Source organism: Microcaecilia unicolor, chromosome 6 (assembly GCF_901765095.1).
Source record: "Microcaecilia unicolor chromosome 6, aMicUni1.1, whole genome shotgun sequence".
NCBI lineage: Eukaryota > Metazoa > Chordata > Amphibia > Gymnophiona > Siphonopidae > Microcaecilia > Microcaecilia unicolor.
The window spans coordinates 176,169,528-176,196,883 of NC_044036.1; the positions used below are offsets into that span (position 1 = coordinate 176,169,528).

At 43.5% G+C, this 27,356-nt stretch overlaps 1 protein-coding gene across 8 annotated transcripts in view; it reads left to right on the forward strand.

Moving 5' to 3' along the window:
* PBRM1 (polybromo 1) overlaps positions 1–27,356 on the forward strand; it is a 242,852-nt gene that overhangs the window by 9,488 nt on the left and 206,008 nt on the right. For all 8 annotated transcript variants that reach the window (XM_030207669.1, XM_030207663.1, XM_030207664.1 and 5 more), the window contains exons 2-8: positions 2,908–3,063; positions 11,098–11,195; positions 13,201–13,348; positions 14,132–14,278; positions 17,062–17,178; positions 17,734–17,802; positions 24,132–24,230. In XM_030207669.1, coding sequence (XP_030063529.1) covers positions 2,923–3,063; positions 11,098–11,195; positions 13,201–13,348; positions 14,132–14,278; positions 17,062–17,178; positions 17,734–17,802; positions 24,132–24,230 — 819 coding nt within the window. In that variant the 5' untranslated portion in view covers positions 2,908–2,922. The remainder of the gene's footprint in view (positions 1–2,907; positions 3,064–11,097; positions 11,196–13,200; positions 13,349–14,131; positions 14,279–17,061; positions 17,179–17,733; positions 17,803–24,131; positions 24,231–27,356) is intronic.

Below are 27,356 nucleotides of genomic sequence, written 5' to 3' on the forward strand. Positions count from 1 at the left end.
GGCCCCTGCTGCTCCCCAGTCAAAGTAAGGGACAAGCTTTTGAGTGGCTCCAGCAGGGCATAGCTGCTGTCAAAGTGTCCGTACCGGATGACCTGCCGATCGGAGGGAAGCTGAAGTTTTTTTTACGAAAGGTAGCCCCTTAAAATCGACCGGTGGGTTCTCCAAATAATCCGCTTCAGATACGACCTCAGTTGGCTTCGAAAACTTCCAAATTGCCCATCGAGAGCTTATTACTTCAGCTCTCAGCATGAAGCAGGTACTTGCAGAGGAACCCTCTGCCCTACTGAAGGTCCATGCGGTCGAGCCCATTCCATCAGGGGAAGAAGCGCAGGGATTCTATTCCAGGTACTTCCTCGTGCAAAGAAGACAGGGGAGATGCATTCCATCCTAGACCTAAAGGCCCTGAACCAATTCCTGATCAAAGAAAAGTTCAGAATGATTTCCCTGGGCACCCTTCTTCCCATGATTCAGCAACACAGTTGGCTATGCTCTCTGGACTTAAAGGACACATATACACACATCCTGACACTTCCTGCTCACCAGAAGAGTCTTCGTCTGGGAACACACCACTTCCAGTAACGTGTGTTGCCTTTTGGCCTCGTGTCAGCACCCAGGGTGTTTACCAAATGCCTAACAGTAGTCGCAGTATTGCTACACAAGCTGGAAGTGCATGTGTTCCCTTGCCTCAACGATTGGCTGGTGAAGAGCATGTCTGAGAATGGTGCTCAGGAGTCCATACGGAGGACTATTCAGGTGCTAGAGCTACTAGCGTTCATTTTAAACTACCCCAAGTCCCATCTTCACCCTGCCCAGCAGTTGGAATTCATTGGAGCCCTGCTTGATACTCAGAAAGTTTGAGCTTGTCTCCCAGGACTGAGAGCGGACACTCTCGTCCCTCTGGCTTCTCAGGTTTGAGCCTCTCAGCAGGTCATAGCTTGGCAGATATTGAGGCTGTTAGGCCACATGGCTTCCACAGTTTATGTGACTCCCATGGCATTCTTTCACATGAGATCAGCCCAATGGACCCTAGTCTCACAGTGGTGCCAAGCTACAGGAGATCTAGAAGATGTCATCCGAGTGTCCCCAGAGCTTGTTCACTCTCTGCTGTGGTGGACCATTCAATCCAATTTGACTCTGGGACTTCTATTCCATATTCCTCAGCCTCAAAACGTTCTGGCGACTGATGCATCTCTCCTGGTTTGGGGAGCTCACGTGGATGGGCTTCACACTCAAGGAACATGATCCGTCCAGGAAACAGGTCTTCAGATCAACCTTCTGGAGCTCTGGGCAATCTGGAATACTCTAAAGGCTTTCAGATATCGGCTGTCTCACCAAATTGTGCTCATTCAAATAGACAACCAGGTTGTAAAGTAGTACACCAACAAGGGGGGGAGAGGGGGGGGGGCAACGGATCATATCTTCTGTGTCAGGAGTCCATCTGGATGTGGCAATGGGCTCACCGACACAGCATGATCCTGTGAGCCACTTATCTGGCGGACAAAAACAACAGTGTGGCTGACAGACTGAGCAGGGTTATGCAACTGAATGAATGGTCTCTCAATATGGGCATTGCCTGTGAGATCTTCCGACAGTGGGCACCCCCTCGGTGGATCTCTTTGCCGCTCTAGTGAACCATAAAGTCCCTCAGTTCTGTTCCATATTTCAGGCTCATGACAGACTAGCGGTGGATGCCTTCCTCCTGCATTGGGGGACAGGTCTTCTGTATGCGTATCCTCCCTATTACGTGGAGCACACAAGGTGTCACAGACAGTCTACCTAACTTTTTGTTTCTTTTGATCCCAACTGGATCCCAACAGGATGGGGGTCACCATTGGGAAATGCACAATCTCTAATTGGCTGGCAGATTGCATTTCTTTCACTGGGCTGTCAAGGCTCACAATGTCAGAGCCATGACTGCGTAGGTAGCCCATTTAAGGTTAGCCTCCATGGATGAAATTTGTAAGGCTGTGACGTGGTCTTCAGTCCACACATTCATATCTGATTACTGCCTTGAGCAGGATACCCGACATGCCAGTCGGTTCAGGCAGACAGTGTTGCAGAATCTGTTTGGGTCTATAATCCAACTCCACCCCTGTAGGACAGTTTTATTCTGTTCCAGGCTGCACTTTCACTGAGTTTGTTTATAATTTCAGGTTAATCTCGGTTCTGTCCTCGCCACTGCATGTTTATTGTTTTCAGTGAGCCTGCATGCTAGGGATACCCCAATTGTGAGAATTAATGGCCTTCTTGTCCTTGAAGAAAGCAAAGATACTTACCTGTAGCAGTTATCTTCCGAGGACAGCAGGCCTTATAATCTCACAAACCTTCCCACCTCCCCTTGGAGTTGTCACCTATTTTTTTCTTTTTTTATACTGTAGTATTTAACTGTGGTAACCGCGCTCTCGCGGCAGGCGGGAAGGCACTCGTGCATGCACAGTGGAACATGTCTCGCTCTCCGCAAAGCTCTGTTAAGCTTGTCATAAGCTCCGGACTGGGCAATGGGGGATCGCGTACCCAATTGTGAGAATATAAGGCCTGCTGTCCTCATAGAATACCTGCTACAGGTAAGTATCTTTGCTTCACCCATGCACTGACATGAAGGGGGTCATTTTAGCAGAGAGCTGCAGATTATTGCCATGTCGTGCATTATTTTTTCTGATGATACACACTTTTTTTTTTCTTGTGGCTATAATTTTCATGCTCATTAGTTACTGCATCCTGGTAGTAAACTTTTGCATTAGAAGCTATGCAGTCAAGTCATCTACATGAAGCTTTCTGTATCAATCCTTGAGGATTTTGGGGTTTTGTTTGTTTGTTTGCTTTGTAGGAGACTTTTCTGACCAGATTCCTATAAGATGCTAAGAAAGATTTTGTTTGATTTTAAAATCCATTTTCTGATTTCTTTAGGACAGCACTGATTCTATGGGCTCCAAGAGGCGAAGAGCTACATCTCCTTCTAGTAGTATCAGTGGAGGAGATTATGATGATGGGCATCAATCCACCTGTGCTCCAGGGCCAAGCAGGAAAAGGAGGAAACTTTCCAGTCTTCCCACAGTAGATCCCGTGAGTATCCATTCATCTGTTAGTACAAAGTGTGGCAAAATATTGTCAAGGAATTGCCTTCAGCAGCCCTCAGAAAGTAGCGGCAGTATAATGGGGCTGCCATTTTTTTTTGTTAGATTATTGCAAATGTTTTATTCACTGCTGTTTGGAAATGGGATCTGTTTAAAAAAAAAAAGCCTTTATCTTTGTAATTTTTAACATGGTGCTCAGAATTTATTTCAGTAGTACGCGGAAAGTTGGAGCTGGGTAGGTGATGTTTCTGCAGGAATGCTACGTTTTATATAAAAGTTATATAAAATTCTAGTTCCTCATTGTCTCCAAGACCAGTCCAGAACCAGTGGATTATATCTACCAACCAGCAAATGGAGATAGAACAACACCTTGTGACTCCTGCACTAAAAAAGGCACCCTGGAGCCTTTTACTAACCAGTATTCCCTGTCTCCAGCAGATGGTGACTTACATACTGTTCAACTGGCTGAATTTTTTTGGTGGAGATCTGCTCCTGAGCCTGGCATGGAGAATCTAGGGAACAAGCCCAGGGCTGGTTGCAGACTTGAGGGATACCTGGAGGAGTTACTTTTCTCCTATCTTTTGATTGTGGGTGTGGGTGTTCTTCCTGAGTGCTTTTGGGGTAGGACAGCAAATCCTAGTTGTGCTTAGAGGAGGAGGAGCTATTGTTCACCACTGCACTAAAGTGCAAACAGCCTTTAGGCCTGTGACTGCAACACTGACAGCATTCTCGTGCAACACAGCAGTTGATATGTAGGGATAGGCAGGCTGTTTCACTAATGGAGTTCCTACTGGAGTGTTGTTCCCGCTGTGGCGGCCACCAGAACAATGCAAGCATAGGCAGTATGGGACCTGCCACAGTGGGTTGCAAGGCCAACACCTTAGATCAGTGATTTTCAACCTTTTTCATCTTGTCGCACACTTAAAAGGTGCAAACATTGTTCAGGCACACCACTGTAGTCAAACCCATACCTGCCTATCCCTGCTAAGATCCATCCCCATCCATACCTGTAAACTTCAGAAGCAGTTATTTCACTTAAATACGCTACTGAAATACATTACAGCACCAATATACCTGTTACTGAGAAACTGAAACAAGACAGACTGTTACAGATTCCTACAAAGACACCACATGCCAGCAGAATCATTTACCTCAGCTGCCAGTACAGAACATGACTCACGTGATACAAAATATGGAACCACAAAAAAATATGCAGACACAAACTGAAAGCCAGAGATACAGGACTCTGTATGTTGTGCAACACCAGAGAAACAAAGAAATGTGTGTTCTCCTGTACAGTGCAAAATAAAACCGACCAGTAGCGTAGCTGTGTGGGGCCATGTGGGCCTCAGCCCCCCAAAATTTGCTCTGGGCCTCTGGTTTGGCTGACCGGGGTCCCCAACCCCTGCCAGCTGAAGCCTTCATCCAGCACTGGTGTCTGGCGCCGCCACATTGCCTGCACTTCTCTCTCTTCCCCTCACATCCGGCACGCTCCTTTTGGTGAAACTGAGCATGCTGGAGACCAGCGCTGGACGAGGGCTTCAGCTGGCGGGGGTTGGGGACCCTTGCCAGCCAAGGTATTTGTTTCGCGGTGCTTCAGCTGGTGGGGATTGGGGACCCCTGCCAGCCAAAATATGTCAACAGCAGCAGCAGTGTGTGGGGGCAGCGGACCAAAATGTGCCCCCCACCTCAGGCTCTGCCCCCCTCCCACCTCGAGGTCTGGCTATGCCCCTGAAACCGACACAAGCAAATTCTCAACACCGACATAATTCGATCTCAAAACTGAAAATAAAATCATTTTTCCTACCTTTGTAGTCTGGTGATTTTATTATTCCAGTCATCTTGTTCTGCAGCTTTGGTGCTGGTTTTCTCCAGGGCCTCCTTTCCATTTGCAGTTTCTTTTCTCACCTCCTGCCCTATGTCTGTTTGGCACTGATCTTTCACATTCAGCTTTCTTCAATTTCTCTGTTGCCTTCTGAAATATATCCTGTCTCCTCTTTTTTCTTCCCTTCACGTGCAGCCCGTCTCCCCTTTTCCCTTCCTTTCACGTGCAGCCCGTCTCCTCTTTTAGCTTCCCTTCATGTGCAGCCCGTCTTCCCTTCTCTATATGTGCAGTCCATCTTCCCTTCCCTATCTGTGCAGCCCGTTTCCCATCTCATCTTTCCTCTTTTCTTCCATATCCATTATCCATCTTCTCTCTGTGGCCCTCCTTATGCTGCCCCCATGTTTATCATCTCACTTCCCCTGTTCAACATCTCTATTCTGTATTCCTACCCCCCTTTTTCAGCATTACCCCTCTGTGTTCCTATCTTCCCATGTCTAACATCACCCTTTTCCATGACCATAGGCTCCCTTCTGTGATCTTAACCACCCCTCCCCCGTTCAGCATTGGTCCTCTCTGTTCCTATCCCCCCATGTCTAACATCATCTTTTTCCATGACCATAGGCTCCCTTCTGTGTCTTTAGCTACCCCTCCCCCAAGTTCAGCATTGGTCCTGTGTGCCCCACCCTCTGTCCCTTTTCCTATGCTCCTCCATGCCCGCTGTCTCCCTTCTGTGTCCCTATCCCTCCCTATGTCCAGCTTCTTCTTTCTGTCTGCCCAGCATGCCCCCCTCTTCCTCCATCTCCCACAGACCACAGTCCCACACCTCTCCCCACTATGGCATCTCATCTCCCTCTTTCTCTCTGTGGGTCCCCCTGGGTAGTTTTGCATCTCTCCCTCTCTGCCCAGTTGCCCCCTGGTAGTTAGTCACAACCCCTCTGGGTAGCTTGGCATCTCTCCTCCCCAGCCCCCCTCACCATAGTTCTTCATTTTCCCCTTCCCTTCAAGTCCAGGTTTTCTTTTGCCCCCTTCCTTTGCCAGTCTAGCAGCTCTTCCTTCCCCCGCCTAGCCCTGTGGCGTTTGTAACCTGTATCCTTGCTCCCTTCTCCCCGAGTGCAAAACAGCAGCTCTCCTGATCCCCCTGTGGGTGCAAACACCTCTCCCGCTTCTTCCCATGCCCACAGCACTTAAAATTATTCTCTTTGCTGCAGCAGTAATCAGCACACACTGTCTGCATCTGGTGCTTGAACCTTTTCTCTGCACGTCCCAGCAGAAATTGCATCAGCAGTGAGCGGGACATGCAGGGGAAAGGTTCCAGTGCCAGCTGCAGACAGCATGTGTTGATCGCTGCTGAAGAAAAGTTTGAAGTGCCGCGGGTATCAGAAGAAGAGGGAGAGGTGTTCGGATCCGGGAGAATATCAGGAGAACTGCTGACTCACTCGGGGAGGAGGGAGAAATGCAGCTTGAGGGAAAAAAGATATGGCTACAGACAAAAAAAAATCGGACACTGTCACACGGATTCCCAAACTCCCGCTGCACACTTGGGGAGCAGCCACGGCACACCGGTTGAAAAACGCTTCCTTAGATAAAGGGGAGGGGGGGCTGTAGGACTGTAAGCAAGCAACGGGCGCTGATGGATGGAGAGGCAGGAATAGTTGTATGGAAGGTGCAGAAAGCATGGGAACAGCAGCCATCTTAGCTCCTCCTCTGCTCAGTGCTGCAACTTTTGCTTCTCCAATGCTGGGCTTTTTTTTGGGGGGGGGGGGGGGGGAGGCTCTTCTACAGAGGCACTAGTTGCAGCTTGAATATAGCAGTCATGGGAATTATTTTTCCCCAAAATTTTAACTCGCTGTTAGACCCAGCGAGCCCCCCCACCCCCACCAGTGGACAGGCAGAGGGCTGTTTCTCTGGAGGATCAGAGGACACCATGCAGGACAGTAGGTCACATCTGGATCCACAGGGGGCTTGGGAAATGCAGCTGAGTTCTCCAGTGGGGATTTGAGAGCATGAGGGGACCTCCAGCATGATGGACAGGAAGACATATGTGCCCTCCCTGCCCATTTTCAAGTGCTTACTCAAAGCCCATCTCTTCTCCCTTGCTTTTGGCGCATAACCACCTTCCCCATTCATGATGCCTACACTGACTACTTAGTTTGTTACCTTTAGATTGTAAGCTCTCTTGAGCAGGGACCGTCCTCCCCATGTTTAAACTTGTACAGCGCTGCGTAACCCTGGCAGCGCTATAGAAATGCTAAGTAGTAGTAGTAGTTGGAGCCTTTGGAAGAGAGCTTTTGGCAGAAGGAGGTGAGCTGTCAATAGTCAGGATCTTTAGAAGACAATTGCTGTTGACATCATTTCCCAGGTGCTGGAAGTGTTCAGAGTCTTGAATGTGCTGCTATAGGATGCAGGGGGTTTGGGAGAGCCTATTTTGGAAGGCTCTCCACACTGTGATTCCAGTGGAGTGGGATGTGCTGAAAGCTGGGCCCCAGGTTGGTTGGGCCATGTTAAGCTCCACCTTTTTGTCTGGAAGAAAAAAAGAAACTTAGGTATCCAAAAATTAATACATTAGTGATAACTGTAATGAAGACGACTACTATCCTTGTATAAGGATGTGCAGCTTCTTCAAGAAGAGTAGCTTGTGGCCCTTCCAGTGTCTCCAGTATTTTGGAACAGAGTTCGTCATGGGGAAAGGGAAAGTTTTCCCCCTTGAACAGAGAAGTCTGAAGGTCGGGTTCATATTTGTTTGCTTCTGGCTCAGGAAGCCCTGCGAGCAAGAGGCTTTATGTAGATACTGGGATCTATGATGTTGACTAGCAAAGTGGTGCCGTGGGCTTAGTAGGTGCCTGTTTCACAGTTCTCTTTTGAGTTATCAATTGGCACAAACCGCAGAGCTATAAGTGCTCAGGCCAGCTTGAGGTGGTGGCTGGATGCTTGGAATCTTATAAAGGGTATGGATCTAGAAGCACCCAGGTAGGTAGTGCTGACAACAGATGCCAGCCTGAATGGCTGGGGTGTTCAGTTCTGACAGTAGGCAGCTCAAGGGCTTTGTTCAGTGACCAAATTGTTGTGGTCGATCAACAGCTTGGAGATCAGGGTCATATGGAAGACTATGCAGGCGGTCTTCTCTCTTGCCCATGGCAAGGCAATCGGGAGACACTATGGCAGCGGTGGCCTTTGTGAACAGGCAAGGAGACAAGAGAAATGTGGGAGTAGCCTGGAAGACCTTACTTCTATGCGAGTGGGCTAAGTCCAGATTGCAAGCAAGGGTTCAGAATGTGCAGGCAGATTTTTTTTTTGTGTGGATACTGTCTTGATCAAGGAGGGTGGGACTTGCTGGAGGATGCCTTCACTGTGATCAGAAGTTGCTGAAGCAATCCAATCATGGATTTGATGGCCACAAGGAGGAATTGAAGGTGACTTGGTTTTTCAGCAGATGGTCAAAATGAGTAGATGCCCTCCTTCAGGCATGACCCCAGTCAGGGATGCCTTGTATTTCCCCTCTTGGGCTCTGCCAGCTTGGGTGGTGCAGAAGGTAGTGCCTTATCTTGGATTTGATCACAAGGCTATGTGCAGCTCCAAGTGGGGGGGAAGGCATTTAGCTTTCACAAAAGAGGTGTCTTTTGATGCAGGGCCAGGTTCCAGTGGATGGACCAAGTCACTTTTTGTCTTGCAGTTTGGCCCTTGAGAAGTTGTATCTAAGGCAGAAAGATTATGCAGAAGATATCTTTGATCCAGGCCTGTAAGAGATCTACCTCCTAAGCATATGCCAGAGGCTAGAGAGTTTTTTGGGTTTTTTTTTTTTTAGTACTGGTGTGCACAGCGGGTGTTTTGCCGTTTGTGGATTTCAATTGTCATATTTTCTCTCTTTTGCAGGAGGGCTTAAAGGATTGCCAGTAGGATTTAGATTATAAGCTCTTTGAGCAGGGCCTGTCCTTTTATGTTAAATTGTACAGCGCTGCGTAACCCTAGTAGCGCTTTAGAAATGTTAAGTAGTAGTAGGATCCTTGAAGATCCAGGTTGTGGCCTTGTCCTGCTTTAGGGGTAGTCTGGAAGGAGCACTCTTAGCTTCATATCCAGTTGTAGCTAGCTTCTTGAAAGGAGTGTTGCATTTGAAGCCTCTAGTTCACTGTTCCTGTCTGATTTGGAACCTTAGTTTAATTCTTGCCCTGCCCTTTGAGTCTCTAAAAATGTCCATCCTTAAGGACCTTACACAAAAGTTGACTTTGGTGACATTCAGTGAGATGAACATCTGAGTTAGAAGCACTGTTCTGCCATGAACCATTCTTGTGTTTTATGGAGGCAGGTGTTTCCATTTGTTCAGGTCCTTCCTTTTTGGCAAAGGTGTCTTCAGTGTTTCACGTTAATCAGTTGATACTACTATATTCAGGTAAGGACATTTGTGGGAAAGAGTTTCGTCTCATCCAACTTCTGGATGTTTGCAAGCTCCTCATGTGTTTCTTGAAGGTGATGAATACCTCCTGGAAGCCAGATTGTTTGATTCTGTTGGGGGTTTCTAAGAATGTGGAGGCTGCTTCAAAGGTTACCATTACCTGTTGGCTAAAAGATTATTTCTTCAGCCTATGTTCTATAAGGTCTTCAAGGCTCTTTCAACCAGGGGCTTGGTGACTTCATGGGCAGAGTTGCACATGGTTTGGTTGAGATTTATAGAACGGCTACACAGTCTACCTTACATATATATAGTCTAAGCATTACAGGCTAGATTTATTTGCCTGGGAGTATTGAAGCCTTTGGTGTGGGGTTGCTTAGAGTAGTGGTTTCAGGGTCCCATTCAGTTTAAAGGGTTCTTTTGTTACATTAAGCTGGCTCTGGAATGGGGGAGAAGAGAGGGGAGAGCAATAGAGAAGGAAAAATTTGGTCTTTCCTGCTAATTTTCTTTCTTTCAGTCCTCCAGACCAGTCCAGAGTCTTGCCCCATGGTACTCTTTGTGTTTGTATTTTTGTTCTGGAGCAGAAAGGATTCCAGGAAGTCTCCTAGGGTTCTCTCAAGTTTGTGGTTATATTGGTTCCCTGGGAATGTTTTTTCCTTCCATGGTTTTAGGGAATTGGTTTATCTTTCTTACTTTGTTACAGAAATACTGATGAGCAAAGGCTGCACAGTTCTCTTTATAGGGCAGAGATGAGAAGACGTTGCTGTCTGTCTCCATCTGGATGGCAGACATGACCCACTGGTTCTTGACTTGTCTAGGAGACTTGAGGAAAGAAAATTAATAGGTAAGATCAAAGTTTTACATAGGTTCATTAGAGGAGAAAAAAAAAATAAAACTAGTACTTGGCGCCCCCCTTTCTGATGTTCAGAGCTTGAGTAGCCATATTGGTTTGGAAGCAAACTGAATTTTTTAAAAATTTGTGATACTTTATTTATGGATCCAACAAAAGATGTAGTTCTTGGGCCTTCAGGACCATTCAAGTCCATTCTTTAGATATTATCACTCTGGTTGGTGATCAGAAATCATTACTTGCACTTACTAAAGAGGAAAAAATGATACCCAAGATCTAGTGCTTTTGGTAGGTGTTTGAATGAACAGGAGAACGGTAACTTAATTGAGAAGTATTTCTCACTGAAGATACTGTGATATTTTTGTTTTATTTTAGGCTTTGTGTTTTTATAAAAGTAGGTCCCTGTTTACAAAGCCGCGCTAGCACCGACACAGCACATTCACTTTCAATGGGCTGTTTCGGCAGTGCCGCATGGCTTTATAAACAGGGAGGTAAGAGTAGTTTTTGCACTGAAGTAAGCATTGTGATATATTGGTGCCTCTGGTACCTTGCTTCCCAGTACTTATAGTTGGACTCCAGTGCTTCTATTAGCTAGAGCAAGCAGATTAAACAGCGTGCTGTGATTGATGAATATTTAGTCCCTATGAGGCATATTTTCAAAGCACTTAGCCTTCCAAAGTTCCATAGGTTTCTATGGAACTTTGGAAGGCTAAGTGCTTTGAAAATGAGCCCCTTTGTCATTTTATTTTCAGAAAGCTCTACCAAGAATGCTTGAGAAAGATTGTTCCCTTCATATTGGTGCTATTTCTTCAGTGGTAATTCTAGATCTACTTACTAGGTGCACTGTGGATTATGTTGTGCTCTTTTAGAAGCTATAGGTAATCTGAATGGTGATCAGTCTTTCCATAATAGCCTTATAATTTGATGTTTTGCTACTAACGTAATGATGATTTTGTATTATCAGATTGCTGTGTGCCATGAACTTTATAACACAGTCCGAGATTACAAGGATGAGCAGGGCAGGCTCCTGTGTGAGCTCTTCATTAGGGCACCCAAACGAAGGTAAGGGGAAATATGGGTAGCCTTTTGCTGATGATTTGATTTTTAGATTTCACACTGGCATAATCTCAAAGTATGCAGCTTTTTTTTTTTATTTATTTAATATTAAGAGTTGGGGACACATCAGGGTCTTAACTGCTTTTTTGTACTTCCAATCAGGGGTGTAGCCAGACCTCGGCGAGAGGGGGGGTCCAGAGCCCAAGGTGGGGGAGCACAATTTTAGCCCGCCTCTCCCAGCCGCTGACCCTGCCCCACCACTTTCGATCCCTGCCGCTGCAAGGTACCTTTACTGGCGAGGTCCCCAATCCCCGCCAGGCTTACTTTTCTTCAGCGCCGGTCTCTGGCACGTTTGCTGATCTGTGCTGCGAGTCCTGACTGACATCCTACATGCACGTCCATGTTAAGTGCAGGATGCACATGCAGGACGTCAGTCAGGACTCACAGCGCAGATCAGCGAACACGCCGGAGACCGGCGCTGAAGAAGACTAAGGCTGGCGGGGTTTGGGGACCCTCGCCAGCAAAGGTACCTGGCGGCGGCGGAGGGGGGGTCGAAAGTAGAGGGGGACCATGGCTAAATTTGGGGGGGGGGGCATGCCCCCTGCTTCCAATCATTCAGAAGTAAACTCTTCTGGAGTTTTTGGCTCTTTTTAATCTCACCTCTCGTTTAACCCAGTTATTGCAGCAGTAGTCCTTTGCACAGGGGCCGCCATGCACACCGAATCTAAATACTGTGTGTGCATATTTAATTCAATCACAAGGTGTGTTGCGCAGTGACTAGGACTTTCTCTTTGCCTTTCCCCAGGACTTTGAGCACTGTCTTCATTGCATCTTGAGACCTGACTATCACAATAAGCTGGAGGAGAACATTTTTTTTTTGGGGTGGGGGGAGAGGAACCCATCAAGCAGCGTTAGGGCCTTCATGCATGCTAAATGCTATGAAGCCCATTTTATACCTATGGGCTTCTCAGCATTTAGCGCACTCTAGTTTCCTAATGCATGTTAAAATTAAGGCCCTAATGCTGCTTGATGAATTCTCCCCATGATGTGGTAAACTTGATATTGCTGAACAGCTTGCCTGGCTTAGGCAGGTACAAGACTAGAGTTACCAACTTTTTGACAGAAAAAACCCAACACCTGCCCTGCTTCATGCCCCACCCAAGTCTCTTGCCATACCTATTGTCTGATGGTTTTATCTTGCAATACTCTCTGAGATTAGAAGTGAATCTTACCAGAACAGCATTCTTTTGAGACACTGTCCAAATTCTTTTACAGCAGTATACACCATATTTACCAGACTCCTGGTAAGGGGTGTGGGAAGTTTGTAAGCCACCTTGGGTGGTCTGTAACCATGAGGAGGGAAATAGTAAACGCAAATATAACAAGCTTCTTGGTTTTGGAAAGGGAAAGAATGTTCCCTATATTCACATCAGAAATCAACCTACCCTTTCCGCTTTTAAGAAACTTGTCAAAACCCACCAGCTTAGAAGCCTTTTCCAGGCCATATAGCAGTATATCAAATCTGAGAAATAAATTATACTCAGCTCTCTTGCTTCCTGTGAAAGCTGATTTGCTGTAATATTTTTAAAGGATAATATTCAGATAAGTGTGTGGTTTTTTTTTTTTTTTATAAATTAGTTCTATGTACTATGTAGAAGAATGGAGTAAGTCTAATGGTTAGAGCAGTGGGCTGAGAACCAGGAAAACCAGGATTCAAATCCCACTAATACTCCTTATGATCTTGGGCAAGTCACTGTACTATCCATTGCCTTAGATTGTAAGCCATCTGGGGACAGGGAAACAACCTACTGCACCTGAACAGAACTTACCTTGAGCTAGTTCTGAAAAGTGTAAACTAAATCAAAACTCCATCCCCTTCCCTTCCTGTGGACTATATTTTTATACTCGGAATATATGTTTATTTTTTATTTTGAATGCAGTGAGCACCAATTGTTAAACTTGAAACCTTTTTTTCCTTTGTCTCTTTTTCTTATAACTTATTTCATGCCAGAAACCAACCGGACTACTATGATGTAGTTTCCCAACCAATTGATTTGATGAAAATACAACAGAAGCTAAAGATGGAGGAGTATGATGAAGTTAATCTGCTGACCGCAGATTTTCAGCTGCTGTTTCAAAATGCAAAAGCCTACTACAAGGTGAAGGAGCTTTGTCATCCATGTTCAACAGCAACTGAAATAACAAATTGCAGACTGAAATATCTCATTAGTAACATGCATAGTCTACAAGATCTTATCTCTGTTGCACTCAGATTCTTTCCCAAAAAGATTCTGATGATTACAATTTTTGAATACTCCTCTTAAGCACATGCACCATAATAAATCTAATTAAATAAGGAGTGCTGCTGTATTAATTATCAAACTCCTGTGTAGACATTCACTGATGCATGTACTGTAAATTATGAATATGATGACAAGTAATAATTGCTGCCATAGGGAAACATTTTTTTTATAATGGATGCACTCTTTTTATTACAAAAAATATAAAAATACAAAAAGTAGAATATATTAGAATAAATTGAGAAATGTGACTCAGGATTTAAGCAAAAAGAGGAAGCTATTGAGAATACTTTTATCAGTCTAGTAATGCATTTGAATGAGCCTTAAAGATAAAGGCTGTAGTTGTCAGAATATACATGAGATTAGTTGATATAAGATTCTGATTGTACCACTTCACATTGGTCAAAAAGTCATTTCATCATCAACTATGTTACTTTTCAGACCCTTGTAGAGAAATATGATTCTTTTCACACATTGATGAAAACTTCATATAGGTTGTAACAATGGTTATTTTTCAGTACATGCTGTTCCTTTCTGAAAATAAGTTAGAAAACATATATTTTAAATTTGCTGGAAATCTGTCCATTAAAAAATATTTTTGTGTTTGGTTTTTGTATCTTTTGGGGGTGGGGTTACACACAGCCAGATTCTCCTGAATTTAAAGCTGCCTGTAAGCTATGGGATCTGTATTTGCGCACAAGAAATGAATTTATTCAAAAAGGAGATTGTGAAGAGGATGACGATGAGGACGAAGGGCAGAACAATCATGGAACAGTTCCCGAAGGAGAGGTATGCAAATGTAAAACCTGTGTGTCAGATAAGATGAACCATTTTTCTGAAATAAGCAACATGAAACCAACTGAATGGGCCATTTTAAAGGTTTGCTATTAAGTAGAATTACGTATCTTAGTAAAGTGGGGTGTGGGCAGAACAGCAAACATTACTATTTTTATAACTGATTTTAGGGGGTGAAAATTTTTCATTTAAGGGAATTAACAAGGAATCAAGGAAGTAGCTTTTAGATCCCCTCTCTCCTTCCCCTCCTCATGGTTCTTAACACCAAATAGCTACCGCTCTGGAGTTAATAGATGAGAGAAGCAGGCATTTCATGGCACTTGTCTGCATGATGTAAAACTTGCTTTCTCCTCAGGTAAATGCCATAGGTAAAGGAAAGAAAATACATGCTGCCATTTGAAATATGCAACAAGGTTCAAAAAGTGAAAAAAGGGAGTGAGGCATTCATCGTGACCCAGAGGATTAGGAAAGAGGGCAAAGGGGGAGTCCAAGGGCTTAGCATGTGCTAAGGAGTGACTGTGTGTTCTACCTGCTACCTAACCCATAGAAATAAAAGCACTGAATACAGTGCACTCCATTTAAGTGCACGTCTGATAAGCGTATGTTCTGTTTAACTGCATGCTGTACTTTGGTCCCGTTTTTGGCGCCATCAATTTCTATAGGGACAAACTTCGGTTTAGCGCACCTCTGCAGGAAAGACTCTGCATAAGCGCACGCACGGAATATGGAAGCTGATTGGCACGTGACAAAGGGGGCGGTAAATTTGAAATCTCGTTGGTTTAACTGCCACAGGCAGAAGAAGTGAAAGAATGTTGTTAGAGTGTACACAGTCAAGCATCTATTGCTAAAGAATATGGTGTCAATCCCAATCAAATTTCACGTATCTTGAAGCAGAAAGACCAGCTTCTGAAAGACTAGCAAAACAATACAAATCCACACCGGAAACGTAAACGGGCGGGAAAATCTGAGGATGTAGAAGATGCTCTTCTTCGGTGGTTTTCTCAAGTCAGGAGCAGACAGTTTCCTGTCAGTGGTCCACTGCTTATGGAGAAAGCTAATCAGTTAGCTGAAAGTCTTGGACTAAATGAATTCAAAGCCACTGTTGGATGGTTGGAAAGATGGAAGGAGAGGAGCAACATAAAATTCAAGAAACAGCATGGTGAAAAACAAGACGCTGATGACTTTGGTGCTGAAAATTGGGTTCAGTTCTTCCTTCCATCTTGAACAAGTTTGCACCTCGTGACATTTTCAATGCTGATGAAAACGGTCTCTACTGGCAAGCGATTCCTGATGGAACACTTGCATTCAAGCAAGCCGAAACTACAGGAAGTAAAATGTCGAAGGACCGACTGACAATCTTCCTTTGCTGCAGTATGGATAGGAGTGAGGAGTTGGAGCCACTCGTCATTGGAAAGAGCAAACAGCCCCGTTGCTTCAAGAATGTTAAGCGACTTCCTGTGTCATACGAGGCTAACGCAAATTCATGGATGACTGGGGAAATTTGGAAGCAGTGGCTAAAGAAGTTAAATGCGGGCACAAAAGTGTCAGATTCTGTTGCTTTGTGATAATTGTGCTGCAGACAGTGATGATGTCAGGCTGTCTAACATCAAGGTGGTCTTCCTGCCACCAAACACTACCTCTCTGATCCAACCTATGGATCAGGGCATAATAGCCAATTTCAAACAACATTATCGGGCTCTTGTGCTACGTCGTCTGATGAACGTTATGGATGATCAGACTGGCAAGGATAAATGTGCTGTTGAACTGGCTCATAATCTATCACTGTTGGATTCCCTAAATATGCAGACAGAAGCCTGGAATCATGTTACACAGGCAACCATTGTGAACTGCTACAAGCGGGCAAGCTTTGTTAAGGATGTGGAGAGAGACGAAACAGATGCAGCTGTTGCAAACACGTCAGATGAACAGGCTATTGACATCCCAACCGGTGTTACTGAAGAGGAGTCAACACTATGTAGCTGTTGATTACGATCTACAAACAGCTGGAGACAGCACTGATGTTGAGATATGCGCCTACACGCAGGCAACAGCTGATGATGAAACAGATGATGAAATGAGCAGCGAGGCACATGCTGATGAAATTCAACAACCTCCTCCTGTCACTTTTGCAAGAGCACTGGAGTGTCTCAACACCGTGTGGGCCTATCTGGAGGCCACTGGTTGTCAGTGCTATGACAGTTTTTACCGTCTGGCAGACGTAGTCTATGGAACTCACAGACACAAGAGTGTACAGAGGACTATGACTGATTAGTTCAAGTAAGCCTATCGTCAGTTAACGGAGACTGTATACTGTACGTATAATAAACAGTACTGTACATATGTTTATCAGATGTCAAGCTTCTTTGGGTCACAACGGTTAAGTGCACGCTCTGGTTAACTGCGTGTATTTCTTTGGTCCCAGACCCTTGCACTTAAGCGGATTGCACTGTACTTGTTGGTCACTTGCACAAGTCTTGGTTAATTCCGTTAAAACTCTCAAAATGTAACAGTTTTGGATAAATCCTTATGTTGGTTCATAAAAGGTATCACTTTCCATAAAGAATCCATAGTTTCCATGGACCATTATGGCTACTAGAATTCTGCACTACAGTTATTTATAAGCAGGTGCAGAATGGATATTTTTGCTTACTTAATATCTTTTTTTTGTTCCTTGTGACTACAGAATGCTTTGGAGTCTTTCTGTATTTAAAATAATGTATGAAGCATTGTTTGGTTCTCCATAAAGGACTTTTGGATTGCTTTGTTTTCTCTGACAGCCTTCTCCAGGTTACTTGAAAACAGTCCTTGAGCAACTGCTTGAGTCTATAGCCACAGCCACACACCCTACAGGGCGACTTATAAGTGAACTTTTTCAAAAGCTCCCCTCCAAAGTGGTGAGTTTTCTGTCTAAAGGCAAGGTATTTTACCATTTTGGTGGGTGGGGGGTTGGACTTAGGTCCTTGTGTACAAAGCAGTTTTCTGATGGGGACACACACAACTTTTTTTGGCCCATATAGTCTTAAGAGTTAGTCAGTTCTCTACGGAGGTTTTTGCCAATGTGAAACAGCAAGCAGCATTATCTCTCTTATTTGTTCCCTGAAAAGCAGCTCATGCTAGTTCCTCTAAGTCCAAAACCTTCGGCTAACAATATATTTGGTTTGGTCATTACTTTGAAACATTCAGAGATGTAGGAAACATTGTCTGTGGAAGTAAATTTACACAGGAAAGCCACATGTTCATCTTAGATAGCTTACATACATGCCTCTTAGGGGTTGTTGTTTTTTTTTAAATGTTTGTTCAGCATAATGGATGTGCAGCATGTTACTGTTTGCCCAAACATTCCCACCACTGAATGCATGTGCGCTGTCCTTCCAGTCCAGAGTAGAAGGGGATTTGTGAAACCACCTTCTCTTGCATGTTCGTTTATTATAATATTTTTTATTTTCTAGCAATATCCAGATTACTATGCAATAATTAAAGAGCCCATAGATTTGAAGACAATTGCCCACAGGATACAGGTATGACTATAGCAGTGCTGTGCAAAATACACCTTCTTCCAGCTAAAGAAATTTGTTGTGCATCTACCTAGTGTTTACTGGTTACAGACAGACTTATAACACATTGCTTGTTTTTTTAGTGATCTGTTTATTAGCAGATAGTAAAATGGCTTGTTAGCGTGCCAAAAATTTGCATATGATTCACTAAACTGCAGTAAAAGAAGTAATAAGGAAATGTTCGGGGTTACTGGCATCAGAGGATTAAAATGAGTGGGCATTGCTTCTCTCTCCCCCCCCCCCCCCCCCCCAATTAGACCCCCAGGGATGTCCTGGTAAATCTGGAGAGGGATCAAGGAATGGATAGACTTTATGGGGAGGAGCAGTTTTCTTTTAATTACTTCCTTTTCCAGGTTGGGGGGGGGGGGTGTAGTGAGAGAGACATGGCCTTCACCACTACCTCCCCAGGGCTTTTTGTATTAGAACAAGGATTACTCTTAAACCAGGCAACACCTAGAGGTGAACTTACAGTTTATATTAAACAGAGTTCTAGAGGGAACTGCAGTTTGTAGCCCTTGGCTGGGGATGGTCATGAGTATGAGAGTTTAGGGTAGAAAATATAAAATGTGGGTAGAAATCCATAGGTGGTTGTGAACTCAAGGCTAATGTGCTGTAGCCCAACAGATGCTGTTTCCAATTAAGCTGGAAGCCTAAGGGACTGACCTCCTGTAAATTTCTTCCCTGGAAGCATCGGCTCATGCTTAATTATGTTGATGCTCCGTAAGGAAAGTTAAGTTTTCCTTTTGGAGTGCTGTTATGTATCTTGGAATAATGCAGCTTGCAAACTTTAGAGCAAGCCACACTGTTCAGTTTGCCTATTAGTGAACTGTTTTGCATATATTTGCATGCAGCCTAGTTCATTATTTTGGGATTGTATTGCCCCAGTTTTTGCCATGATAAGACAAATATCTTGCAAAATTGGAAAATGTGCAACTGTTTATTTGCTTTCCCACAACTTCAGAAACAGGTCCCTTAATGTTAAGCTATGTCATACCTCTAGTATTTCAAGTCTTATTTTTTGAAGTTCCAAATAGTTCCAGAACTGATTCAGACTCTTCCATTAATACTTTAATTTTACCACGCGAGATATGGAGACATGAAAATAATAAAAGTACCAATCTGGGTCCAGTTAAAATTTGATGTGGATTGTTTATTTAGCCATGAATGAGTCTGACATGAAAGTAGAAATGTATGACACACTATTGCTGGAAGTTGTTGTTGATTTTTTTTGTTTGTTTTGTTTTATACCCACTTTTTCAGCATGACTTTTAGGAGGGGCACAAATCTTGTGATGGATCAAGTTTTTCTTCACTGGGATATGTAAAACAGGGTTAACATTTGGTTACCGGATGATTAGTAAAGCCTCCAAATTAAGAAGGTGGGAGGACGTATGGATCTGGGCATGTTGCCTAGTAGACTTTTCCTGGCACTGTAGAGAAGCCTTACAGTTGCTTCTCCACTCTTTGCTTTATCAGACTACAACAAGAATGAAGCTGATAGGTTAGCAGTAGCACAGGGACGGAGTTGAACATGTGATCCCAGTAACTTCAGTGTCTTCTCGGTTAGAAGTGTGTGAAAGTGAGGAGAAGACGTAGAGACTGATTGCTGCCACTGACCTGCTGACTCCTTCAACAGTTCCAGGAAGAAGAGAAAAAGAGGGGGAAGGGTGGGCAGAACCTGGAAAGAGAAAAGCGAGGCAATGAATGTAGATGAGCATAATGAAAAGGGTGTATAGAGGAGTGAGAAGACAGAGAGGTGGAGATTTCATTTTTTCTAGGGGATGTTTATGATGGGGGAATGTTTGAGAACAACAACATGGTTCTTAGATGACATAATGGCATGCTTGCTGTTCTGCCTAAATACAGGGTGACTGTAGGGGCTCACTTCTTTCATTTTACAAAGGCTGAATGAGTGTATGCAGTGGCATTGGAACATCTTTTTAGTTGGAGGGGGTCAAACATACCAATCTCTAGCCATGCCCATAAGCTCTCTAGTTGCTGATGTTGTGTTAACACAAAATATTGATCGGGCCATGGCTCCTGTAGCTCACCCCATTCCACTACGTATAAGTATGATAAATCTATTAATACTTTGAACCTCTTACTTCCTACTTCAACCCTGTTTTTCATTCCCCCAACAATATTTTCTTTTGCACATCTGGTTAAGTGTTGCTATACAGAGGACCTAGATTTGATTCCTTGCTCAGATCTGCACTTAGAATCAGTTAGCGGTTTGGGATACAGTGGAGACAGCAATCATAGCTGTTGGTTGGGGGGGGGGGGGGGGAATCTCTGTGATTGCATAGTGATGGTCCACAGTTGTGGCACAATCTTTAGGCACCCCTGGTAAAATTGTTTGTGTCACTAAATCCCTAACTAATAAGAAGCTAACACAACCTCTACATGGTGCAAAGTTAAACAGTGTTGTATTGGCAAGAGAAAATGCAATGTGTTTCTTCACATTTTAATTCATAATTACTATTTATTTGCTGTTTATAACAGATTGGAAAAAAAAGAAAACATGGCAGGTGCAAAAGTTTAGATACCTCTTCCAGTCAGCATTTTGTAATACCTCCTTCAGCAGAAATACATTTCCAAAAATTGGTTACAGCCAGCTAAGAGTCTTTCTATTCTTACTTTTGGGACTTTTCCCCACAATTTGTTGGAGAGCCTTTCTAGCCCAGAAATATTTTTAGCTCTCTGCATTGATGTCCAGAGACTATGAGGGCAGTTCCAGAATCTTCATCTTTCTTTCCTGTAAAAACTTCATGATTATTATTCAGGTATGTTTCAAATCGTTGTCTTGCTGAAATAGTTCATCTCCTCAGATACAATTTCTTCACTGACTGGGGGTCATTAGCTTCCAGTTATTTATTTGAATCCATTCATCCTTCAACCCGCACAATATTTCCTGTGCCACTGGCGGCTACACAACTGCAAAGCATAATAGATCCACTGAAATGATTGGCGAGGTATTCTTTTCTTAAAATGTTTACCCTTTTTTCTCCAGATACATCTTGTGTAGTTGTTGCCCATCAGTTCAATTTCTATTTTATTAGTCTGAAGCACTTATCAAGGTTTTCTGTTGCCTACTTTAGGTGATGACGTTTTTGATGAGATTGTTGAAAAAGTTTCCTTCTAACAATTCTACGTTTCAGATTATTGCTGTATAAGTAGAGCTGTACTGTGGACCTCTATCACCGTGTCAGCTAAATGAAATCAGCAGATGGTTTGCATTGATCTGTGGGTACACTGTTGGGAGATCTGACCAGTTTTCAGGCAGTTGCATCAGGTTTTACTTGATCTTCTGAATCTTGCCTTGACTCATTTTTTTAGTAGTGTTTCTTTCCAACAGTTGCTAGCTGGAAACGTATAGAGTTTTTTTTTTTTTTTTTGGATAATTTACTCTTACAAGGCAGGGTAAGTTTATCTTCATTTTCAAATGCTCAGACAGTTGTTGAAAGTAGGCAGAAAAACAGTCACGAGCTGAGAGGTTAGAAGAGGCAAAGCATTTGTTCAGCTGTGGAATTTTCTTTGCCTAAGTGAAGGCTTAATGAGCCGTTAAACCTTTTGGGCATTGTTAACAACTTTAAAAGAGAATTAGTAATGATTGAATTGGAAGGGTGCCCTAACTTTTGTACTTGTCATATTCACTTTATTTTTCAAGTTGTTAAAAATCAGCAAAGGGTAATTATGGATGAAAAACTGCAGAAAAATGTGGTCATAGTCTGTATGATGTAGAAGTTATGTGGGCTTCTTCTGTTCATGCAAGCATTCAGTGAAACGTACAATTAATCAGGGAAGTCAAATCTTTTGCCTACAAATATATCAACCAGATTGGGGAGGGAGCTTCAGTTTGTGGCCCCCACCTTGGGGGATGGTTCCTGTGATTTGAGTTTCTGTTAGAAGATAAAAAGTAAGGGTAGAAACTCCTACGTGGGGTGAATGCAGGCTCTGTGGTGTCATAGGCTAACAGAGTCTGGTTCCAGTTGATCTGGAAACCCAAAGAAACAGGAAGAAACTATTGGGCTAAAGGAAAAAAAAAGTAAAGATTGTACATCTTAAGAACATAAGAAGTGCTGGGCTGGGTCAGACCAATGGTTCATCAAGATCATCATGTCTCAGACTGTGGCCAGTCCAAGTCACAAGCATCTGGCAGGATCCCAAAAAAATATATATCCAATTTATGCTAATATCCATGGATAATATGTAAGCTGCATTGAGCCTGCCATGAGTGGGAAGCGCGGGGTACAAATGTAACAACAACAACAAAAAAAATAAGTAGCAGCTTTTCCAAGTCTGTATGATTAATAATGATTGATGAACTCTTTCTTAAGGAGCCTCTCTGTAAACCCCTAGTACACCCAGTTATGCTAAATGTTCTCACCACATCCTCTGGCAACATATTCCACAGTTTAATTGTGCACTCTGTCCCGTTGTCTTAGTACTGTTTGAAAGGATAAATAACTTCCTTAAGTGTGCTGGGGAACAGGTGCAGGTGATGGGTCAGTGGACCAGTGTGATCTACATCACACCAGGAAATTGCCGGAACATATTTTTTGCACAGTCTGGAGTAGCCTGTTTTCCCACAGTCCCTTCACTTCTCTTCTCCCGGTTCTATGATAGCCTGTGTCCTCTGCTTCACTAACTTGCTGTAGTCCCATTTAGTGATTGTGGGACGGATATTTAGCAAGTACTTTTCTGGTGCCTGGATTACACAGATACGGACACATTATCCAGCATTTTATTTGCTTTTTTGACAGCAGTTGCATATTGATGTAACAATTTCAAGTTTACTATTGGAATAAAAATAGCTCAGTGTCTTTAGGATGTGGCATAGTGAGCATATGTGTGACACAGAGCTGTGCTTCTCAGCTTGGCTTCCGATGTGATTGGGTGTACCATGGAAGAAAGCCACCTCAGCCTAATTTTCAGATCCAGACTGGTACCAGAGCTCTTCTGTCTGTAACAAGACACACCAGAAAGTGACTTTGTTGTGCAGGAGCTGTCTTCAAGCACATACATGGTTAATTATGCCTCTCATTCCTAGCTACTGGTTAATTATGCCTCTCATTCCTAGCTACTGCTTGAGCACCAGAGTGTGGGAAATAATGGGCAGCATGCAAGTCTCAGACAGCAGAGCCCCTTTTAGTGCAGCGCACACGTCTCATACGATACTGTTGCCTCTTTATTCTTACAGTATTTTCCTAGCTTTTCGTTTGACCATAGGAATCCTTCTTCATATTCACACTGTCTGCTGTGCAGCACAAAATTTTGTTAATGTAACTTGGACTTGAAAAAGTTGGGGAACAGTGATGCAGAGGAAGTAAAGTGTTAATCTGAAAGAGAAAGCAAATATATCTAAGGTCTGAAATTGACAAAGAGCACTAAGGACCTGATTTGTTAAGGATTTTATCCCTTTTTGTATCTATGGGAAAAGCCCTTGATAAATTGAGCCTTCAGTTTAAACAATAAAATAAGGTAAAACTAAAAAAAAAATTAAAGCAAAATAGTGTTGGGAGATGTCCGATTCAATAATAGTAAGCCTGATGTGATTAATTCTTTACAAACAAGGGCTGACTCAAGGAACTGTGGCACCCTGAGCCAACTTTTGGTTTGACTGCCACCCCCCCAAGCCTACGTTTTTAAAGGCAGTTTTCCTCTCCAGAATACCGACAGCATTTCACCCTAACGCTACCTGCATCAACCCCGGCATCTTCTCTCTGTTAAACGAGGGGCCGGGGCACGGCAGAGGGAAGACACAGGGACTGATGCGGGTAGCATTAGGTGAAATGCTGTCTGTGTTTGGGAGGGGAAAACTGTCTTTAAAGGTAGGCAGGGAAGGTGGTCTGAGACGGAAAGAGGGAAGTGACTAGCTCTTCTTTTTTTCCTTGCACACACAACATCGCCAGGTAAGCTCTGGGCCAGCTTAACCTATAAGGCCAGTGACATCACAAGCTCAGGCGTTTGGTGCCTTTTACTTCCGGCACCCTGATCCAGAGCCTCACCTGGTCCATAGGTTAAGCCGGCCCTGTTACACATAGTAGTAGTAATTAAAAGCTTAGCTCTTTCCAATTCAATGTGGGTTTTTTTTTCTGTCCCTTTAGAGAAGATCTCAGTAGGAAAAGTCTTGGTCATCTAACAGAAAGGATGACTTAAAAACTGAATGAAATGTTGGTGTTTTGCTTGATTTGGAGTAAGGGTTTTTATTCCATTTTTAATGTATTAGCATTGAATGATTGTGCTTTCTATAGTTGTGAAGTCAGAGCAAACTTTTATTTTTCTTTTCATTAGACTGGACATTACAAAAGTGTTAGTGCAATGGGAAGAGATATTGATCTCTTAGCAAAGAATGCCAAAACATACAATGAACCAGGATCTCAAGTATTCAAGGTTAGTTGCTTGAAAATCTTTCTCCATTTCCCAGTATGTACTTGTTAGTGTTATAGAGTGAAGTTTAAAAAACAAATTTTTAATTGGCTTGTGTGTTTTTTTTCTAATTATTTTTAATCATTTTTCTCATCTCGGCTATTTTGTCCTATGCTGTACTTACTGTATCTGAAAGTAAAGGTATTGATTTTTAATTAGTGCCCTGATTTTGTTCTCTCTTCATAGTTTCTCTGTTGAAATAAACTCACTTTTTCTTATCACCCTATTGGATTAGTGCAGACCCTTACGCTTATGCTACTGTGCCAGTAGATGGATCAGAATCAGTTTTTTTTACCAACAGCACCCCTGGTTCAGCAGAGGAGCAGTTCTCTATTTGCAGCAGATGGTAGCACACATGGACTGGTGCAGCAGCTTTGAAACAAGGCTCCTGGGAGCCAGTCTGCAGCGGGTCATCTTCAGTTGAGTTGGTGGGATTGGTATTCATGGTCACTGTCTTCTTGGATGATCGTCCCCTTCCCTCTGCGATCTGACCTGTTGTGGCAATGTGTTCCTAGGCCAGCTGTGAGAGCATGGGGTGTGTTCTGAAATACTTCATAATGCAAATAACGTCCAGCATCAATAAATGTATTAAATGTACCCATCCATGTTTTCAGACAAACACAAAATGGGAGAATCTCTTTAATAAACCATTATAGACATCTTTAGTAAACATGGTAAGTATGCTGTGTAATCATAAAGGCAATTCACCAAATATTAAATTATTAATAAATTGTATAGGAGTTGCCCATAAAAACAAGATTGCCATATACCCATGATTCTACTACCCAACATTTATAATCCTAGGTCCCATATCTTATTTTAATTTTTATTAGTGCTGCATTTTGATTAAAGTTTTTAATAGTGATTAATCATATGATTAAAGGCAGGTATGTAACCAGCAGTCTGTTTTTTTTTTTGGGGGGGGGGGGGGGGGGGGGGCTGGGGGAGGGCCACACATTCCCCCTGCCCCCCCCCCCCCCCCCCCCCCCCGTTAGGTATAATATCTTTCTTGGATGCCAAAGCCCTGCCAGCCAAAGAAATCACTGCCTAACTGCCTAAGCCTCCCCCTTCCTTGTCATTCTGTCTCAGGAGCGAGGAAGTCAGCACTATGCTTCCAGCCGCCGATGCTGGCACTCCTTGAGAATGCTTGTTCATGAAGCAGCATGAGGGGGAAGGGCAGCCTGGATAGAGGATTTCTTCAGCTGGTGGGGCTTTGTCAACCCTGCCAACCATTGAAAGGGGCCTGAGCCTAAACTAAGGGGGGGAGGCCCAACATGCCCCCCCCCCCCCCCAATGCTATGCCACTGATGTCTACCTCTCTTCCCTTCCTCCCCCTGGTACATTATGTATCTCTCTTTTTCCTTCCATCTGCTCCCTCCTCTCCTGTAGTCCAACACCTCTCTTTCTTTTTTTCTCTACCTCCACCCCCAGACCATTATCTCTATCTCCCTTCCTCCCACTCCCCAGGTCCACTATCTCTTTCTTCGTTCCTCTTTCCTCCACCCCAGTGCGCAGTTGAGCATCTTTCCCTCCATTTCCCTCCCTCTCGCCCTCAGTTTGACAATTTCTTCCTCTTTCCTTCTCTCTCCCCCCCACCTTCCCACCCGTGGTTGGACAGCTTTCTAAATTCTCTGCTCCTCCCCCATGCCCTCCACCTGTACCTTAAAATCAAGTCTTTTAGCCCCAATAGTGATGGCGATGCGATACACACTGCTTGTGACCTGCACTGGGGCTTTCCCTCTGACCTGTCTCACCCCTTCTGAAGCAACTTTCTATTTCGGCAGGGATGGGACGGGTCAGAGGGCAAGCCCCAGTTTGGGCCACAAGCAGCACGTGAGTATCGTTGCCACTGCTGTGGCCGAGAAGAGACTTGATTTTAAGTTACACCTTGGGGGGGGGGAGGGGAATTCTGAGAGCTGTCCAACTTCAATCCTAATAAAGTGCAGCCCTAATTTTTATAAACACAAATTATATTTTATATCATATATCCACTGAACAATGAATAGGAAGTAAAAGAAAACCACAGTCGGCGGGCAAATTGATACAACAGTAAAGAACTGATTCCTATACTCTCTCAAGGCCACAAAATTGTTAAGGACCCGTAGAAGAAAAGCCTTAGAGCAAGGCATCTAAATAAATGTCTCCCAGTATGTGAGATTTCCATTTTTATTGCCCATATAGAAAATATATACCCCTTTTGTAGAACTCGCAGCCCTCATCTTTCTGAGCAATACCAAAACCAAACTATGGCCACCTAATATCTAAGAATGCTCTTAACTAGGTAAGTTCAAAAAATACATATTTAGCAACTTGACATCTAAGTATCTATTTACAATGAAACTGAATTAAAAAAAAAACCCTGAAGCCTCAGTGTGCATCTCCAAAACCACTTTCCTCCTGGCCTGTTTCTCACGAGACAGGCTAAGAAAGCAAACAGAATGTTATGCATTATTAGGAAAGGAACGAGAAACAAAAATGAGGATGTTAACATCGCTCCATGGTGCGGCTGCACCTCAAATACTGTGCAGTTCTGGTCACCGCATCTCAAAAAAGATATAGTGGAATTAGAAAAAGTACAGAGAAGGGTGACAAAAATGCGAAAGGGGATGGGATGACTTCCCTGTAAGGAAGGGCTAAAGAGCCTAGGGTTCTTCAGCTTGGAGAAGAGATGGCTGAGGGGAGATATGATAGAGGTCTATAAAATACTGAGTGGAGTGGATCTGTAAAGTTAGTGAAATCACTTGTTTATGCTTTCCAAAAATACTAGGATTAGGGGAATGTAATGAAGGCACTAAGTGTAAATTTAAAACAGCCCGGAAAATATATTTCTTCACTCAACACAATAATTAAACTCTGGAATTTATTGCTAGTTAGCTTTGTAGGGTTTGAAAAAGGTTTGGATAATTTCCTAAAAGAAAAGTCCATAAGCCATTATTAAGATGACTTGGGAAAATCCACTGCTTATTTCTAGGATAAGCAGCATAAAATTTGTTTTACTGTTTTGGGATCTTGCCATGTACTTGTGACCTGGATTGACCACTGTTGGAAATAGGATACTGGGCTTGATGGACCTTTGGTCTGTCCCAGTAT